The following is a 19,814-nucleotide window of genomic DNA, read 5'->3' as shown; positions in this document are numbered from 1 at the left end:
TAAACTTCATACTGCGCACTTTTGATAACTATCATTTCCATATCTTTGTGCAGTTTTGTAGGACTTATATCTTCAAGGTTGAGTTTCTCCCAGGATGAAAATCTTAGGAAAAGATTTGTGTTCAAACCACAAGACACATTTGTTTTAATAACAGTCACAATGCTTTTGATTTCAGTCATTTTCTGGATCCAGTAATGGGAATTCTGATGAATGGTCACACGAGTGATCATTCAAAATAATCTTTGGTCCAGATAACCATGAAGATTTTACTAATTCATTCACTGGAATAGAGCGCGTTCCAACATCAGCTGGATTCTGGTCTGATGCAACAAAGGTCCACTGTTCAGGAGATGAATTGTTGAGTATGCGATGGACCCTGTTAGAGACGTATGTGTGAAATCGCCTAGTCTTGTTATGTAGATACCCCAAAACAACTCGGCTGTCAGTATAGAATCGAATAATCAATCTGTGTATTAAACTGACGTTCAACAAAGGTAGTAATTTCTGTAGCAATAAGTGCTGCACAAAGTTCTAGCCTTGGAATTGTATGTCCATGGTGAGGTGCTAATTTCGATTTTCCTGTAATGAATCCTACATAATTTTCTCCATTTCTTGTAAGTTAGATGTACGTGACAGCTGATATGGCCTTTTCAGAAGCATCTGCAAAGGTATGGAGCTCAATCCTTTCTGCATTTTTAATGGATGTTGGAACATAACGTCGAGGTATTTCTACTTCAGACAAGTGATGGAGAGAACTTTGCCATGTCCGCCAGCGCAAGATGATGTCCTTGTGTAGCAGCTCGTCCCATCCGAGTTCTAACTGTGTTATGTCACGGAAAATGAATTTTCCTGATAGAATGACTGGTGATAGAAAACCTATTGGATCATACAGACTATGCAAATAAGATAGAATGTCTCGTTTTGTTTCTGGTACATATTTGAGATCCGTAGAGAAGGTAAAAGTATCTGACGATATGTTCCACTTCAGGCCCAGACTACTCTGTGATGGTATAGTATTTAGATCTAATTGTACGTCACTAAGATCTCCAGCCCTGTCCCCAGGTGACAAAGCATCCACGACGATCTGACTATTGAAGGCAAACTTATGGAATCTGATTTTACCTCTCTCCCTGAGTATTTTTTGTGTTTGTAGTAAGACGTCTAGGGCTTCAATGTCTGAATCATAGGATGACAGTCCATCATCGACGTAAAAGTTTCTAGTCACATAATATTTCACTTCACTGTCACATGGTTCTTCTACACATCTATGAAGACAATATGTTGCTACTGATGGTGAAGGGGAATTTCCAAAGAGGTGCACACACATTCTGTAGTTTCTTAGAGGCTTTACTGGGTCATTGTTTCCAAACCAAATAAAGCGGACAAAGTTTGTATGTTCTTCGTCTAAGTGAAACATATGGAACATCTGTTCTATATCCCCTGTGATTGCTACGCGTTCCTTGCGGAAACGTAAACGGACATATAAAAGATTGTTAGTAAGATCAGGTCCCCGAAGTAATGAGGAATTCAGTGATTGTCCTTGGTAAGTAATGGACGAGTCGAAAACCATACGGATTTTGTTTGGTTTCTTTGGATTGAATACCGGAAAGATAGGAAGGTACCAACACTCTTCTACCTCTGGAACTTCGGGGGCTTCCTCAGCAAATCCAAGATTAAACAGGTTTTCCATAAATTTTATGGTCAAGTCCTTCTTCACAGGATCACGTTTAAACGACACAAGCAGTGAAAAGGTTCTCTTTAGTACTTGTGCTCTGTTGTTGGGAAGCTTAGTTCTATTTGACTTCAGTGGGAGTGGAGTTGACCAATGTCCAGTGCTGTCCTTGTGGCACATTTTCTCCATAATTTCTAAATACTCTCGGTCTTCCATGGACAATCCCGGAATGTCGTCATCTTTAGTTCGTTCAAAGATCGGAGAAAATTGTATTCCAGTTTCACATGACAGGTGAGAATCAGAAAGTTCTTGAGGTGTAGAAATGTTCAAATGAGATGAACATGGTATGAAATGAGTTCCTCGTCCGGAGGGTAAGATCCGAGTCTTCTTCACTATCACTTGTTGAGGTCTATGTACTTTGCCTAAGCAACATTCTCCTATCACGGCCCAGCCCAAGGGAAGTTTTTACGCAAATGGAAGGTTTGGTTTATCGATCCTTTGTTCCAGTACATGATGAGCATAAGGAACACGCCGTCCAATCAGAAGAACTTCAGCGTTGCTATCTATTGGTGGGATTTCAGATTCCAAGTCTGACAAGTGTTTGTACGATTTCACTACAGCTGCCGTTGGGATCTCCTCATAGGAGATTGGGATATCATCACACTCTATAATGGACGGTACGTGTATCTGCTCATCACCATTAACTGATGATACTATGAAGTTGAAGGCTTGTCTCCCGGAGACCATGCTTGATCCATTGCATGATGACAAGATATAGGAAATGTCTTTTCCCTGAATTCCAAACTTGTTGAAAAAGGATGACCTTGCAATAGTTCTACTGCTCTGATCATCAAGAATCACATATGCTCTTTTCTTGATATCCTCACGTCCAAATGGAAAAACATCCACCAGAATGATTTTCGCACAGGATTTTCCACTGAATGGCACTGAACAGACTTGAGTGCATTTAGTTGTGATGGATCCTGATGAATAGTACTCCTAAGATCTTGTACTTTCAATACTATATGAATTCTCCTTATCCTCCCCGCCTTGGGAATTATTCACGTGTAATGCCCCACCATGATTATCACTCTGAGTGACACGAGTCACACTTCAAAGTCACAGTACAGTCTCCTGCTAAGTGGTCCTTAGCGTCACAACATCTGAAACATATTCCGTTTTCTTTGAGGAGCTTTTTTCTATTGTTGATAGGAAGTGCACGGAATTGATGACAGTCTTTGATAGTGTGATTTGATTCATCTCTGTGTTCCAGAAAACATACTTTCTTTTGTCCTGTTAATATGCTAGGTTTGATTTCGGTTTTTCTTGAACGAACTTGACTTGAAGGTTTCGGATTAATCTCCTTCTTCATTGGTTTACTAAACTGAAATCCAGGGTCGTTTCTCACACGATATAAGTCTTGTATGAATTTCACAAAGAAAGTGAATGGTGGGTAAGGAACATTATACCGCTTCTTGTATTCTGAAGCTTTGTTTATCCATTTCTCTCTCCAATGATAGGGTAGTTTGTTTACGATTGGTACTATTCCGAGAGAGGTATCATAGTAAGATAAGGCTGCTGAGTATCTAGGATTCTTTTTCACACCGTCAACTTGAGTCAAGAGGTCCGATAGTCTATAAAGTTCTCTGGGATCTTTCACAGAAAGTGATGGAAAGGCAGCTATCTTCAATTTCAGCGAGTTATCAATGAGTTCGATTGTTCCGTATCGCTCGTCTAATCTGGTCCATATTTGACGCAGTCCTTCATAAGGATTCTCCGCGTTGGCTTGTTGAATATCTGCTGCATGTCTGGAGGATTCTGGTCCCAGCCATCTTACAAGTAGTTGTATGTCCTCGAATGCAGAAATTTGTAAGTCACTCACAATAGATGTAAAGTTCAGTTTCCATGCATTGTAAGCTTCTGGCTCATCGTTAAATTATTTTAAATTTGGATAATAAAACTTCTTTCCTGAGTAGGAATCTTGACACTGATTCCATAGAGTTCTCTTGTGGCTGTAGTTTACTTTTGAAATGTTTATTTCTATGAGGAACTGAAGAAACATCATTGTAGTAGTAGTCTTTAGGAATTGTTTGCGCAACTCTAGGATTCACATGAGTGTCTAAACTTAATCCACGGTCTTGAGAAACACAGTCCACATAATCTGAGACACGCTTATGTTGGTCACAGGTAACTCATCCAAGAAAGAATTTCGGACACTATTGTGTTCACTCTCGGCTTCCTCGAATACTTTAGCTTCTCCATCTGCAATGGCGGCCAACTGTGTCTGTTCAAGGATTTGGATTTGTCCTTCGATTTTAGTTTTTTCGGTTTGAAGGTCGACTTGTTTTCTGATGAATGCTAGTTTAGTTTTTTCTGTTTCAGCTTTCTGTTTAGTTGAATTCGTTGAAACATAGATGCATCGCTGAGAGAGCTTCTGGATCGAGGTCTATTGGAACCACTTGCACGTGAAATAGTGTCTGCTACATCCAGTAGAGCGTCCTCAATGCGGTTCATCAGTTGATCTATAATGTCTTCTCTTTTACGATACCTTGGTTCTTGGATCGAGTATTTTTCGTTTCTCTCTGCTGTATTTGTTCATTTGAGAAATGAGAGGAAGTCGTTTGCACAATCACAATAAGTAAGCTTAAGATGTCGAAGCTCTGCTTTTATCTTACACAATTCTTTATAGTTCTTTTGTGTCGTAATTTCATCTATGTCAGCTATGATTTCTTCAATCTTTATCCAAGCATTTTCTTCCTGAGATTTATAATTTTTCAAAAAGGTAGAAAATTGAATCAAGGCTTTTTCTGTCATGGTCTTCAGTCGACGTTTATCCTCAGATTCCTCTGTCTGTTCGTGTACATCCTCACTTTCCTCAGCGTTGACATCCGCCGGTTTTCCTCCAGTTGCCATATTTAATAACCAATGTCAGCAATATGTCACAAACAGCTTACGGTAGATTTGCACATACAATGTACATTTATAAACAAACATGTCACTGTCCAAGGAACACAGGAAGTATCACGGAATCCAATGTGATGGTACAGGTAAGGAGAGGATTAGGTGGGAAGTCCAGCTTCACAGGTATCCGACATCCGCGGAAGAACTTATTATCCCCAGGATAGGTCCGTTGTCGATCCTCGACGGGTGGTTGAGGTAGAATACTCACGATGTTGTTACTGTTCTGCCACAGCTCTCTGTTTCGTCAGTAAAAAACGCCCAGCAGTTTTACCTCTTTATTCATGTAGCAGTAATTACGGTAACAAACTGAAATACATATAAACAAATTCTGCTCACACATATATCAGAATAGTTTACTTCACGTAGTTCCACACTCCTGTGATGTCATATGATTTTGCAAAGTCAATGATTTAATGGCAGGAACATAAATTTTGTTGGAATCTTTTTCAATAGTCATTGTAAAAAATCTTGTTAGCCATAAAATATTTCAAAAGTCTTGGTTATATTTGAATAGTCAATGATATGTTTCAAAATATTGAATCCAAGGACAATAAATTTGTTTTCATTAAATTATTTATCAAGTCTATAATGCGATAGATTTCCTTTAGTTTTGACAAACATTTTCCCAAGGTGATAAGAAATCATTATCTGTGTCGTTTCATGAAATTACATAGAATTTTAATCCCGAGTGATTTTAAATAGCTCAGCTGTATGGTGCCAGATGGGGGTATACATAATTTGGAAGCTATAGATTTGAAATTATTAAGGACAGGTATTGATTTTTTCCTATAAATAACTATAACAGATGTAACTTTACTAATATAAACAGAAAAAAATGATATGTAAACCATGCTATAAAGAAAATGCGTCCCCATTTGTTTGGTTTTTTAACATTTTGGAGAATAACGCTAATTCAATAATTTTGCACATATTATTCTAAAACTTGATGAACATATTGAAAATTACATGTGTTTTAGTTATTGACATGTTTCCCGATAAATAAATACAATTCAAAAAAAATATTTTGTTGCTTTTATATTAAAATAACAGCAAATTACTGTTTCCAATGAATTTCATAAAAATGTACATCGGGGTACATGACTTTAGTGGTGTATGTAATGCAAATTAATATGGAAATCCTTAACTGTTTTGCCTTTTGTCATTACTCTGAATGTTAATTTATTGATTCCAAACAAAAAATGCTACCTAAACCCCACAAAATCCAGGACTAAGGACCCACCTTATTAAATTCAGAATTTCACATTTACTTTAGAAAAAATAGAATTTTAGAAAATATATAATTCAAATAGCATAAAAATAAATAGAATGAACATACATCGCTGCCCCTCTATACTGCAAGATCGACGGAAAGCGTCCCAGACGCTGTGTTGGGGAAAATAACTCCCTGAGTCTGTCCTCGGTGCACGAGAAAAAATGTCTGAATGTTCAATCCGGATCGATGTAATCACTATTAACTAAATAAAAAACGTTTCCCACATCCCCATCAGGCAAACGGAGTTATCCGCAGCCAAAACCAGTGTGCCAAGAATGGTCCACCAATCGCTTCATGATGTTGCACAGAATATGATGTTGCTTTGCATTTTCTGGTCTAGTACTTTACTTCAAATTCAGAACACCAAATGTTAAAGTCTATAAGGAATTAGTTCATATTAGGATATAGAAATCTATTGATTTCCTAGTATAATGGTTAAGGGACCATAGGCCATAGTCAGATTACCGGGGGGTGGGGGGGGGATGATACACTGTATACATGTAGGTGTCGATCTTGTGTCAATTTACTCTTTAGGATGAATTTATAAGCATGGAAGCCATCATGATATGGTCTTGTGATTATGATAACGTTTTTTCTACTTCACAGGGACCATTTAGACAGAGATCGCCTCCAAAAAAAAAAAATGTATTTACCGAATGCACCAAATCGACATGCCAGAGAACAACCCATCAGGCAACATGGTGGTTACAGAATAAACGACTCTAAGCTGTTACAGCCGCAGAGACTTGGACTAAACTTTGATTACATGTCAGAATCTTATGTGTAATAAAAATACTAGTTAATTTTGAGCGTGGTAGAATAATTACTAAACTAACAAAAATGGACATTCGGAATACTCCTCATCTGACCAATAATATCAAATTAGTTGTTGTCACCATTTGGCGTCTTTTGTCCGCTAACTAAATTCCACATGAGAACTACTGAATGAAAATTAACCAAACGTGGCAGAGCTCTTCCAGAATTGCTGTTTCTCTAATGCAGATTCGTTAAGATAATTGTGAGAGTAGATGCCCTACAAAACCTACTTCTTTGTGAAAAATCAAAAACATTGCTATTAAGAAAGGTACCTGCAATTTGATGCCGTTTTTTTCTTCTATGTAAAACTTATACGGTACCAATTTTGATGCACCAGATGCGCATTTCGACAAATAATGTCTCTTCAGTGATGCTCAACCGAAATGTTTGAAATCCGAAATAACTATGAAGTTTTAGAGCTAAATATAGCCAAAACCAGCGTGCCAAAAAAGTGGAGCCAAATTCGTCCAAGGATAAGAGCTATGCATGAGGGAGATAATCCTTAATTTTGAAATGAATTTCTAAATTTTATAACAGCAATTAAATATACATCCGTATTTTCAAGCTAGTAACGAAGTACTTAGCTAATGGGCTCTATGCAAAGAAATAACAGCCCGTAAAACATTATGTTGACACAAGCATCACTCGAAACATCCGTGTATACAAAGTGAAGTGTCTTACCTACTGTAACGTTTGCTTTGAAATGTTTTAGAAGAGAGCTTAAGAAGGGACAACTCTCAGATTGTAAAATGCTGATAAATCTGAACGGAAGTAGGTATAACCAGAGACCATACTCAAGTAATATCTCTTTAATGTTAAATACCAAACAAAAACAACAAAAGCAAAACAAGTAAGTGACCGAGGTCAGTAAAGCTATGTTGAATTTTCATATGCAAAGTCAGTTTCCCCTTTTAATTGACGGTAAACTTTGTCGCATCCTTTATATATATTCACACCTGTGCTGGGTTCTTTCCATCTGTAAAATACAAAATAATAGAATGAATAGTGCATGTTGTATTGGAATGGAAATGAAAACGCTCAATGAATATTTGCATAGGAACAGCTGAAGTTAGCGGTAAAAAAAACACTTTAGTATAGTATCAGTACTTGCATTTTTTCCACAGGCACCTGAAGTATGGATATTACTACCCCCCCCCTTTGATAATTTTTTTTTGGGGAGGGGGGGTCCAATAATTTCTCTGAAATGTGTGAATTCCCTGTCTATCTCATCCCTCTCTCGATTCATGTAATCGTTTCACGCTTTTTGGAAGCTTTAGAGATTGGCCTTCTACCGGTATAATAAAATACGTATAAAACACAGGCACTTGTTTCATTCATGAGTCCCCCTCCTTTATAATACCACAGGCACTTGTTTCACAGGCACTTGTTTCATACATCATGAGTCCCCCCCCCTCCTTATTAAGGAGGGGGACTCGTGTATGAAACAAGTGCCTGTGGTATAAAAAGAGAAATTATTGCCACAAAAAAATTATCATAAAGGGGGGGGGGGGTTAGTAATATCTATACTTCAGGTGCCTGTGTTAACACAGACGCAATGTTACATGAAATACTACTTGGGTTTTCAAATGTTTCCGGTACTGAGTAATATAAACTTAATCATAGTCGCATGACGGTTGGTTTCTTGATAAACCAGATCATTGAAAATAGCAAAAAATTGGACACTACACGTTGCTTCCCTTTTGTAATAACAAAAGATGCAGCGGATATGTATTAACCAACTTTTCCTTTAAATCATATCCAATCCATTAAATCATAACTTATCTCCTAAAGCATTACCTGACCCGTTTGGATAGAAATTTTGGCATAATACAAACACCAACATAAAAAAGTAGAATATTTTAATTTCAACTTGCACAAATCGTCCCTAGAGTGGTCAACTTATTTCGACTGGTTAGTTGATTGAGCCGATATTGACCCTGACAATCGAGAATCGTGAGAAATATTCAAAATTCAAACCCTTTTTCCTCTCAGAAAATCATCTCGTGTCGTCTTGCCGCTTTAGATATGGGTAATCGTGGTTATTTCGTGTACTTTAATCATTTCTACAGCTGACTACATTCCCCGATTTTCGTCAACAGTGGTTAAATTACTATAAACAAGAAAAACTCAGATCTACCTACCTGTCGAAGCGGCGTGTTGTTCTCTTTTAACTCATAACCGGAAACACTCCAAACGAATTTTCTTGCATAACCGTTACATTATGATTTAGGACATGGGTAGCCGTGTAGATGGCTTCTTGAAAAATTGTGACAGGCAAAAAGAACAAGTGGTCAGGATACCCTGATTCTACGTGCCTGAATTGGGAACTTAACTTCAACGAGGATTGTCACTCCCCCTATACTTCAAAAAACGATACTCCATTATATATGTACGTGCGTAACAGAGTGCACAGTGGACCACAGCTAATGTCGATTAAAACAAAGAGGTAATTTTTTAAAGATCTATTATCAAATATTTACACTTCCAATGTTTTTACCTTCAATATCTTTACCAATTGCAATGCAAGCCATTTCTTCATGAATGTAAGCAGTGTACGTGTGGATCTTGATAAGTATAGTATACTACATGTACTTTAACAGCTGGGAATATTTCGACAGATTTGAAAGTAAAATGTAAATTATATAAGAAATAAAATTTCATTTTTTGAAAATACTTGAGGATATGAACAGGAACGCATCAGACCAGCATAAATGGACTTGATTTCTTAAATATCTCGGGATTTCGACGTTCGGGGTGGGGGCTATGTATTGGTGTTGTGCCTTTGACTATTTGGTATCTAGGTCAAGTGATTTTCAATATTTGCGATCGCCCATTTTTTGCAATATCAAGCGCCTATGATTAGGTTGAAGTGAGCTTCGTTTCTATGATTATGATCCAAAGTATCTTGTTTCCAACACTTGATCATCTTATTATACACCTCGCCCACTAAATAAGATACATGTATAAGACGCACGCAATCATAGGGTGTTAATTCATTTAACAGATAAAGGTGATTGGTGTGTACTTGTATCACGTTTTTTAAAATAACTTTTCCGCTTTTCGTGAATATAGACAATGTCATATATTGTATGATTTTCTTATACCGTGAACATATACCATTCAATCAGGGAGACAGCCTGATAGAAGCAACATGTAAGTATATATATATATATCTTTTCTTTCTTTCTTTCTTTTACTCTATATCCGTAATGATAAAGAGTAGACGTCTGTTTATTTTAATCGGTTTTTTTTATGGAAATGCTCCTCAAAACAATGACATGATGCACCTGTACTTAGTAAGACCATTACAGACAGCCAGTGAAAGAAGAAAATTTTCATTATACTCGTATTTGTATGAGCGACGTTTATGACATTATCTCTAAAACCATTTTTTCATATGAAGAGTTTTTGTGTTATTTCCGAAATAGCTTTGAATTAGGTTTGAAAATTGTAGTAATATTATCTCTATGGGATTGGATACCTCATTGGTTAGATCATATAATTAGTAATTCAAGGGTTCAGGGTTCTAATCCCGATTTTTGTCAAAGATTTTTCTCCCTTCTTTGCTACAATAACTTAGTAATGTTGATATTTACAAACTTCTGTAATACATAAGATGTGACTTTACATTTTATTTAATTGCAACAACCAGGAACTATCCTAACTATGCAAACTTTTAAATAGACATGGTGATATATCCCAATATATTTTGTGGACACTAGATAGAATGCAGAGAATTGTACGTAAAATGTCACGAAAAATGATATATCATTGAGAAACATCCAACATGCCCTTAAGATGACATTTCATTACTAATGTATCGTGGGAGTCTGGGAAGAAGTTTTGAAAAGTTGTAATTCTTTATGCTGCAAACTGGATAAAAATTCAATAAATGAACAAATAAGGAATGAAATAAAATACAAAGTATTGGATTCTATTGTTTAAAACACTTTCCCCGACTCCATTTTTTTTGGATTGCAAAACGTGAGAGATATTTGTTTTGTTTATATCCAGCATTCAATGCCAAAAAATATTATATTCTTTTGTTTTGTACGCATTTTAAGGATTTTATTGATTCATTGTACATTTCAAAGCATGTTAAATGCAATATCACGATGCATAAAAAGTTACTTATTGATAACTGATATTGGTACCGTATAAGTTTTACATTCATATCATAGAATACTTTGAAATACAAAATGGACATTTTTTGTCAATTTGAGACAATTTTTAAAGGGACTGATTCACGTTCACCTATAATTATTTTTCCACATCTAATAATCAAAATCTTCTGTCTAATGTGTTTAAGAGGCTTTACAAAAAATAGTGTTATACGATTTTTATCACCACAGAAGCTCCTTTTAGAGAGTTTATTATTTGCTTTGAAAACAGAGATTGCGGTATGTTATTGTTTATAAAGTTTCCAAATGAATTGAGCATCAATCGAAGTTTATCATAGCTATCACATTTCAACTATCATCTAGATAACATGTGTCATCTAAACGTTAAATTCGTAACTTTGCAAAATTAAGATGCTTTAAATTACAAAATTAACATTTCACTGGTTAAAGAATCGAGTCTTTGTTTACATAACACAGAGTTAAGGCTGAAATATTGCTCTTATCCTTGCATTCAGGTCAAAAGTTTGGCTATCAACATTAAATGAGTTATATTATAGCATAAAAAATGAAATTTTTTTTTTTTTAAAAACCCGTGAGCCAGTCCCTTTAATACAATCTTGATTGTCCCTCTTTAGGCAGTCGGCTCAACTTCTTTCACACTTTTGAAAATGGGGTTGTTTTTCTTTGATTCAGGGCAAAAATATTTTGTTACATTGAAATCTAAAGAAAATTATTGTTTAATATTTCCCCAGGTTTTCCCGATTTCTGTTATTTTCCATCGTTATACTCTGCGTGACGGCTATGCCACTTGGGCATCGGATGTCACACGAAATCCCGCCAAAATTGGTCACGTTTAGGAACGTGGAAGATGTATTTCAGTATCTACGTCAATTCCGGATTTTGAGGTACCTACTCAATCAGCGGCTCTCAAGACCAAGGTATGACAAGTAATTTGTAAAAGAACTACATGTGTTTATACACAATTCTACCATTTGGTAAACCAGAATTGACCTGTCAAACAACCCAAAAGGAATCCTTGCACATTGCGCCTATTTAATTAATTAGCAATAATGATAATAATAAAGCGTTCTACCAATCTTGTAGAATATGAAAATTGTTCTTCAGCTTTCAAATGTTTATTAAGAGTAAAATGCTAATTCAAATGTTTCCATTTTATAGATTTGCCTGACACACACGTACGAAAATTGTCTCCAATCAACAGATAAAAGATTTACCAAAGTTCAACACTGGTGCCTTTATGTTAAACTTTGTACCCTTTGTCGTCTTGTAATAAGGCATATATAAAGCTTTGTTAATTCACTATCTGCTTTGTTGCTTGGTTTGTTCTTCAGAAACAAATATCGTACAGTCAACACCGGCCCTTAAAGCCAAAAATCTTACGACTAGGCTAAAACAAAATGTCTCCGCCTTATATTTAACCCCGTGTCATTGCCAAAGTAAAAAACAAGTTTTATCACCTGTGCATACTGTGGAATCATTATTGTTCGTGGGGGATTTATATTCGTGAATTTCGTGGGTCACTCTTACTCACGAATTTACGTGTCCCCGAACATTTTTTAAAAACCAAATAGAGTTAGCTCTCCCAGTGACATCGCATCGCTTGCCCACTAAATTACGTCTCTACGAACCAAGAAAATTTGCTTACCCACGAACATTGGCCCCCGCGAATTAAATTGATTCCACAGTATGCTTGTTTTCTTCATTCAGAAATAAATGAGCGAAGCAATTCAAAGGCATTGAAATTTTCATTTCAATGGCAGGATTTTACAGACCCCCCCCCTCCAAAAAACCCCCAACAACCCCAAAACAAACTTAGACCGGTATGTCAGGGTGGGTTTTGACAGTTGATAAAGAATCAACGCTATTCTCGTTGATTCCCCGGATACATACAATTTATTACTATAGTAACTTGATCCAAAGAGTCGGATCAGATCGTGTTCATAGGTGCGGATCATCAGATCAATCGAGGCGCGAAGATGGTCCACGCCTGTCAATGAGTTTTGACTCAACTGCTGTAGTTATGATAAATTTATTACATACCCAGCCGGCGCCCCCCCCCCCTAAAATGTTCACATTTAAGGTACATGTAAATCGCGGTATCTTGTTTCGGAAAATGTACTAAACAACCCCCCGGAGAAATAAATGACAACATCTTTTGATTTCTTGAATTACTTTATTGGGAGAACTTATTTTTTTCCAAAAACCCCTTAAAATTTGGGTCATTTTATTAATTTCACTTTATTAAAATGATAGAAAATAGTACAATTGACTAAATAGGAGATATATTTCAAGCCCCACCAAATCTGAAAATCCACGAGCTTCCGGGGGCTTCGCCTCCTGGACCCTCCCCAGGGATTTGCCCTGAGCCGACTGCCTCATAAAGTGCCCCCCCCCCGTAACCGCAATTCCTGGAGCCGCCCCTGAATATCGTAATTATGATAGAATGATCTTAAACGTTATTGGAATGTACACGTGAAACGGAAATCAAGAGGAGTGCGTTAGAAACATGTTTTGGTCACTAATACGGAGTATACCCACCAGTGACGTTTAATTGTGAGTGAAAATTTGTATTAATCGCACCCCCGACTATGATGGCATCTCCGCCGAATCTTTTACGTTCAAGGATACAATTATGAAAAGGTGAAGATAACGAACATTGATTAATCTCATAACTCCTATAAAGGTGAAGATAACGAACAGTGATCAATCTCATAACTCCTATTAAGGCGAAGATAACGGACAGTGATCAATTTCAAAACTCCTATTAAGGTGAAGATAACGGACAGGGATCAATCTCAAAACTCCTATAAAGGTGAAGATAACGAAAAGTGATCAATCTCATAACTCCTATAAAGGTGAAGATAACGAACAGTGATCAATCTTATAACTCATATAAAGAATACAAAATTAAGAGTAGGGCATACATTGATCCCTGAGCATACTAGAGGTGCTGTCGACTGGTCACGCCCGCCGTGAGTCCCATATCTTGATCAGGTAAACGGAGTACTCCGTTGTCAGAATCAGTGTGCCAAGAACGGGCTAACATTAAAATTTGTCATCAAAGCTGTTTTCTATTTTAAGATTGTTCAAAATCTTAAGATAATCAGACACGTCTCTGGTTAGTATTAATTAAATGTAAAAGTAGAAGATGGAGTCACTGGAACCTCGTGTTAGACTTATTGTTGGAACCTCGTGTTAGACTTATTGTTGGAACCTCGTATTAGACTTATTGTTGGAACCTCGTGTTAGACTTATTGTTGGATTTTTTACGTTCCGTTGATAATTTTTCACTTATATTGAGACATCACCAGCTGTACATAGTTGAAGTACTACAAATTTAGACCTATGTTTAGTGACAAGGGTCGTAGCAGTGAGGGTCCTCAATATGCCAACCCCCTGCCGCGACACGGAACCTCCATTTTTAAGGTCATATCGGAAAAGCTATTGGAGGTATGCAAGAGGTTTTGAGTGTGTCCAGTGATTTCAGTTTTATACAATAATCCTTCCAAAGGTCACACGACATGATTACTAGGGGTCATTATATGTAATGTTGTGGCGATGAGATGACTCAGCGTTACAATGCCGTCTATTTATTATACATACTCTTGGTATTGAACATTAAATCATTGTAGTTACAAAGTCACTCAAAGAGAACTACTACTTCTCAAACGAATTCTTATAATGGAAAACAATACTAAACAGGACCTATTTCAAATTACCATTATAGCTTTAACTTGATGTTTGACATTTTGTCAGATTGGGTATATATACATTTAATTTTTTAATCAAATATATTTCTAAACTGTTATATGAATACAAATACATGTATCTTGAATGAGCACATTTTGATAAGAATGATTTTGCGGTTATTTCCCCACAACTGTGGGTGGTCTTCATTCGTCAAGAGATATTCTGGGCGTGGTCTTCATTCGTCATCAGAGATTCTGGACGTGGTGTTCATTCGTCAAGAGTGATTCTGGGCGTGGTCTTCATTCGTCAACAGAGACTCCGTCTCCGATTCCTCGTCACTCCCACTGAACGGTAGGGTGTTTTCCTTCACATTCATATCTGTTACTTTTGGACCCTCGTCATGTAAAGGAATGATCGTGAATGTAAGGTCGGGATTCACGTCAGATTTCCGTTCCTTCGTTTTGTCAGATAAGAAACTTCGTGGGTCGAAATCGTCATAAAATACGGGGCGAACGTCATCAAATTTACCCTCTTTCTCTCTTTTAGGAGCGTGGACAACAGAAGCCACATGCTGGGCTATCAGGTAAAACACCAATAATAACACACTCTCTGTGAAGAGTAGGTAGCAAAACCACATGGGCGTCAGCTTGTCCATCAAAGTTCCCAGCACTATTGGGTTAACCATGGTACCGGATGATGACGCAATCAAAAAGAGTGATGCAACTTTTCCCGTTATTGTTAACAGTTCTTCCTCCGTCCAAATGAACATGGTTGGGAATATAATGGAGAGCGCAAATCCAGCTAGCGTGGCACAAACCCAGACTCCCGCGTCATAGCCTTCGTTGGATGTCAAAAATAATCCTGTAAAAGCTACAATGAGAAGACCGCTGTACATGCAGATCATGCGCACAGGAGTTAGAAAGCGCACGATAAATATGCCACAAAAACGTCCCACTCCGAATGCCGCCCAGTAAAGCGATGTTGCAAAAGATCCAGCAGATTTCGACCAATCCATTTGTTTCACGCAGAACGTGGCCAAAAACCCGGCGAACGTATCTTCTATAGCGCTGTAGCAACCCATGATGCACATCATGATGAAGATTGCTATTATTTTGGATTTCAGAGGAAGAACTTTAGACAGGGGTTCTTCCGTTTTCTGTCTCTTTTTAAGCTTCTTCGGCTTCCTCGTTATAGATTTTCTGTACAAAACGAAAAAGTATACGGCTGCAGTTGATGCCAGGAAAGCGGACAGCAGGTAGGCTATATAAATCCGAGATTCGGGAGGAGGGTGGGGAATTAACTTTGTTATATATGTGATATTTTTGGTTACTGAAACATTTAAGACGGAATCCAATGTAACTTTCACATCCGGGGCGGCTTTCGTTCCATTGACTGCGACCGTTACAGTGTCGAAATTTGCTTCCGGTATATAGAAATCCACCGGAGTTTTACTCAGGAAAAATGTGTTGTGCTTTGGTGCCAAAAAAGGCGCCGTTGCCATTGGTGATATAATTCCTCCCATAGCGAAGCAAAAATGAAGTGCCTGCATATATGCTCGTCCCTCTTCACCCCAAGTGTAGACTATTTCGGCATTACAAACTGTAAAAAATTGAGCAAGATTAATATTTTTGAACAAAATACCAGGTACATGTATTTACAAATAAAATCGTTTTTATAAAGGACATACGGGGGCTGTTTGAAAAGTTCGTGGAAATGTTGCGATGAGATCGCATTATACGCCCGAAGGCAATAGATTTGGTATACTTAAACTTTGGGTACATTCCAATAAATAAGGAAATATTTTATGTCTTTCGACGATTTTAAAAAGCATTCAGTTAATTGAATATTTGAAAATTAGCTTCCCAGAGCATGGTGTTGTTTGCAGGTTTTCATTGAAATAAAAGTACGATTTGAATCATTGCACTTTTTCAGCGCATAAAAACTCATGATATATTCAATGTCACCTCACAACAAAACTTAAACGTCATTTTGTGAAAGTTTTAATAATATTACCACTTTATAATCGTTCATTGTGGATGGTAAACTCTTCCGTAAAAAAGTTCAAAACGGCATTGTCACGGGACGTCTCGGAACACCACGCTGTTACAAAATCGGAGAATCAGCAAGCAACACACATATTTTGGATACCGGACTACGTGTCTCTAAACCCGTGGCATCGTCGTTTTAAGGATGAACATGTTGTAAATTTTGCATGTGGTGTCACCCACTAAATTTCATTTTGACAGCCATGAAAAGCTTGGAAATGGATCACAATTTCTCCCGGGGAAAATGGACCAAAAGTGTCACCCGGGATTGATTGATTGATTGATGTTTTCCGCCACACTCAACAATTTTTCAGTTATATGGTGCCGCCCAGTTTTTATTGGGGAGAGAGAGAGAGAGAGAGAGAGAGAGAGAAAGACCCAGATACAATGTACCTGGGAAGAGTCCACCGACCTTCCAAAGGTAAACTGGGAAACTTTCTCACTTACCAGCGCGAGCGAGATTCGAACCCGCAGCGACAGAGGCGAGAGGCCGTGTGATTATGAGCGCGATGCTCTAACCACTCGGCCACGGAGCCCCCTCTGTCACCCGGGATGTCTTTATTGCAACACAAAATCAATTAATGTAAGGGAAGCTTTCTATAAAGAAATCTCTCTAGATAGTGTACCCGTTATCTGACAACAATTTAGAAAATAAGCTGTCTCGTGCAAAATTATACTTACTGGCATCTAGAGCGCCACAAAACGTCCCTTTAGCTATGTGAATGATGACCATGATCTCGTACACAGAGCACCAGGGAATAATGGCCGCCGTAACTGCGTTCCCCAGGACGGATAGAAACAGCAGGAACAGTTTATTGTAGGTGTCAAACAAGATACCACAGAGGAGCGATCCCGTCAGGTAACCCACGGAATTAGCCGTCATGAAGGCGGATCCTTTCTTTATGGTGGTGGAGGTGATGATTTGGAGATCAAGGAATGATGGGCCGAACTGCCCAATGATCCAGCCCTTTAAAATTAGTAAAATGTTATCCTAGTATGTGTACAAAAACATGCTCTAGGGCTAAATACCAGAGCCATTATCATTATCATAGTCCCGTGGGTACCCGGGTTAGAATAGGTCTTCAGTACCCCATGCTTGTCGTAAGAGGCGATCAGATAGGGTGATCCTTCGGATGAGACCTGTAAAAACTGAGGCCACGTGTCACAGCTGGTGAGGCACGATAAAGATCCCTCCCTGCTCAAAGGTCGTAAGCGCTGAGTATTGGCCTAAATTTTGCAGCTCTTCATCAGCAATGGCGACGCCTCCATATAAGTGAAAATTCTAAACAATATACAGCCAACCAACTAGCACCATTATCAGTCAACGAAGTGTAATTATTGCAATGACGAAAATCAATATTATGCATAAGCTGGATAATTAATTAAAAACTAAACATTTCTGCGGTATGAAGGCAAACAAGTAAATCTGAAACAAAGACAAAGCTTGTAAGGTTGTGTTCTCGTTCGTCAGAAATGTCCGAGAAATTGCCATTGACCAATTTACCTACCAGGATAATAAACGACCAAAGCAATCCAATGGTTAGAATGATCTTCCTTCTAAATTCTAAATCATTTTTCAGCCTGGTCAGGAATTTGGGCTTCCGTCTTTTCCGTTTGCGCCCACCTTCATCTTCATCCTTGCTTTTGCCAAAAGGAACCCGCTCGTACATTCTCCGAATCCGTTGTATGAATTCTAGGTCCGGTCCGTCGTACGACAAACGGAACCTCTCTATCGTTGATATGTTGTCCTCCTCCTCCATTTTCGGAGCATATAACTGCTGGAGCCCTAAAACAAGATTATCTTAAGTTAGATATTTCTCAAATCAAGTTTGGGTTCAGAGGAGGTTGTATTTTGAAAAAGGTACATGTATTTTGATAACATTGTGGGATGCTTCTAGATGCATAGTTGTCTATCTATTTACTTAGTATATAAACATATCTATAATGTATATACAGTATTATTTCTAGTCTTTTTATACTACGAGATATTATGAATTGAATACAAAATAAATAGATACCAGGGGGTGGATCCAGGAATTGCGGTTACGGGGGGCGCCACTTTGTGAGGCAGGGGGTCTGGGTGCCGCCTTGAGGCCCCCAGTGGGTCCAGGGCGAAGTCCTTGTGGGGGCCCAGGGGTCGAAGCCCCCGGAAGCTCCTGGATTTTACAGATTTTATAAAGCTTGAAATATGTCTCCTATTTAGTCATTTGCATGATTTTCTATCATTTTTAATCAGGTGAAATTAATGAAATGACGCAAATGTTAAGGCTTCTTGGAAATTTTTTTAGTTCTCCAATAAAGTAATTCAAGAAATCAAAAGATTTTATCATCTATTTCTGCGGGAGTGGAAGAATTCATTGCTTTTTTATCGTTTAGTACATTTTCCTAAACAAGATACCACGATTTACCTTAAATTTGAAAATTTTAGGGGGGGGGGGCAGCCCTGCGCTCCCCTTAAATCCACCACTGGATACGTGTGTCATACGTACTAATGGTACAAAAATGTGTGATATAAATCACACATTCAGTGATGAATATCTTATCGGACAATTCCCATCGTGATATATTAACCATGGGTGGGTGGGGGAGGGAGGGTTCAAATTCTGTCAATAATTAATTAACAATATAAGCTTAATATGTCATTTAAAACTCATATATACATGTAGAGTATAAATGTAAGATTAAATTAGTACTACCTGATATCACATTGTCAAACGCGGCCATGCTGCCGTTATCCGATGAAATATGTATAAGCACATAAAATATTACAATATGATATTATTATTATTTTATATTTTATCAGTTTCCCGGACTACGGTTAAGAGCTTTCTAACAACCTTTAAGTCCTCCGTACATTTTCAATATAGATCTATATGTAAAAGAATAACATGCACTTTATTGCGTAACTTTTAACATTAGCCTGACATTTATTAATGTGTACGATTTCCAAACGTTTGTTAAGACGGGGCCCCTGATAGATCGATTACATTGATTGACACTGATTGGTATCGGCCGATCATGTCTGGAGGGCTGAAAACAATTGGTGGTCGTAATAAGAAAGGACAACAAATTAACACCTCGCCAGTCTACAACATTGCTTGTATATCACTTTGTGTAATATTTAAATTTAAATCATGTAATGCCACTATCCCTTAAGTGTTGGATCTTTATTCTATATTAAATTGCTCTGATAAAGATTTAGCGACAATCCTACT

General features: G+C 37.7%; 2 protein-coding genes across 2 annotated transcripts; both read right to left on the bottom strand.

The window, feature by feature from the left end:
• Positions 1-619: 619 nt before the first annotated feature.
• On the bottom strand, positions 620-1,888 carry LOC130050676 (uncharacterized). Its single transcript, XM_056150889.1, has one exon. The coding sequence runs from the start codon at positions 1,886-1,888 to the stop codon at positions 620-622; it is 1,269 nt and encodes a 422-aa protein (XP_056006864.1).
• Positions 1,889-14,636: 12,748 nt separating this feature from the next.
• Positions 14,637-19,323, bottom strand: LOC125665290 (sodium-dependent glucose transporter 1A-like). Its single transcript, XM_048897940.2, has 4 exons — positions 19,296-19,323; positions 18,108-18,385; positions 17,281-17,566; positions 14,637-16,153 (listed from the first exon to the last, which is right to left on the bottom strand). Exons 1-4 carry the CDS (start codon positions 19,321-19,323, stop codon positions 14,829-14,831), a joined length of 1,917 nt encoding a protein of 638 aa, XP_048753897.2. The 3' UTR covers positions 14,637-14,828.
• Positions 19,324-19,814: the final 491 nt, after the last annotated feature.

This window comes from Ostrea edulis, chromosome 10 (genome assembly GCF_947568905.1).
Source record: "Ostrea edulis chromosome 10, xbOstEdul1.1, whole genome shotgun sequence".
In the NCBI taxonomy this organism is placed as follows: Eukaryota; Metazoa; Mollusca; class Bivalvia; order Ostreida; family Ostreidae; genus Ostrea; species Ostrea edulis.
The sequence above is the reverse complement of the archived record's forward strand: the minus strand, read 5'-3'. Positions and strand labels throughout refer to the sequence as shown.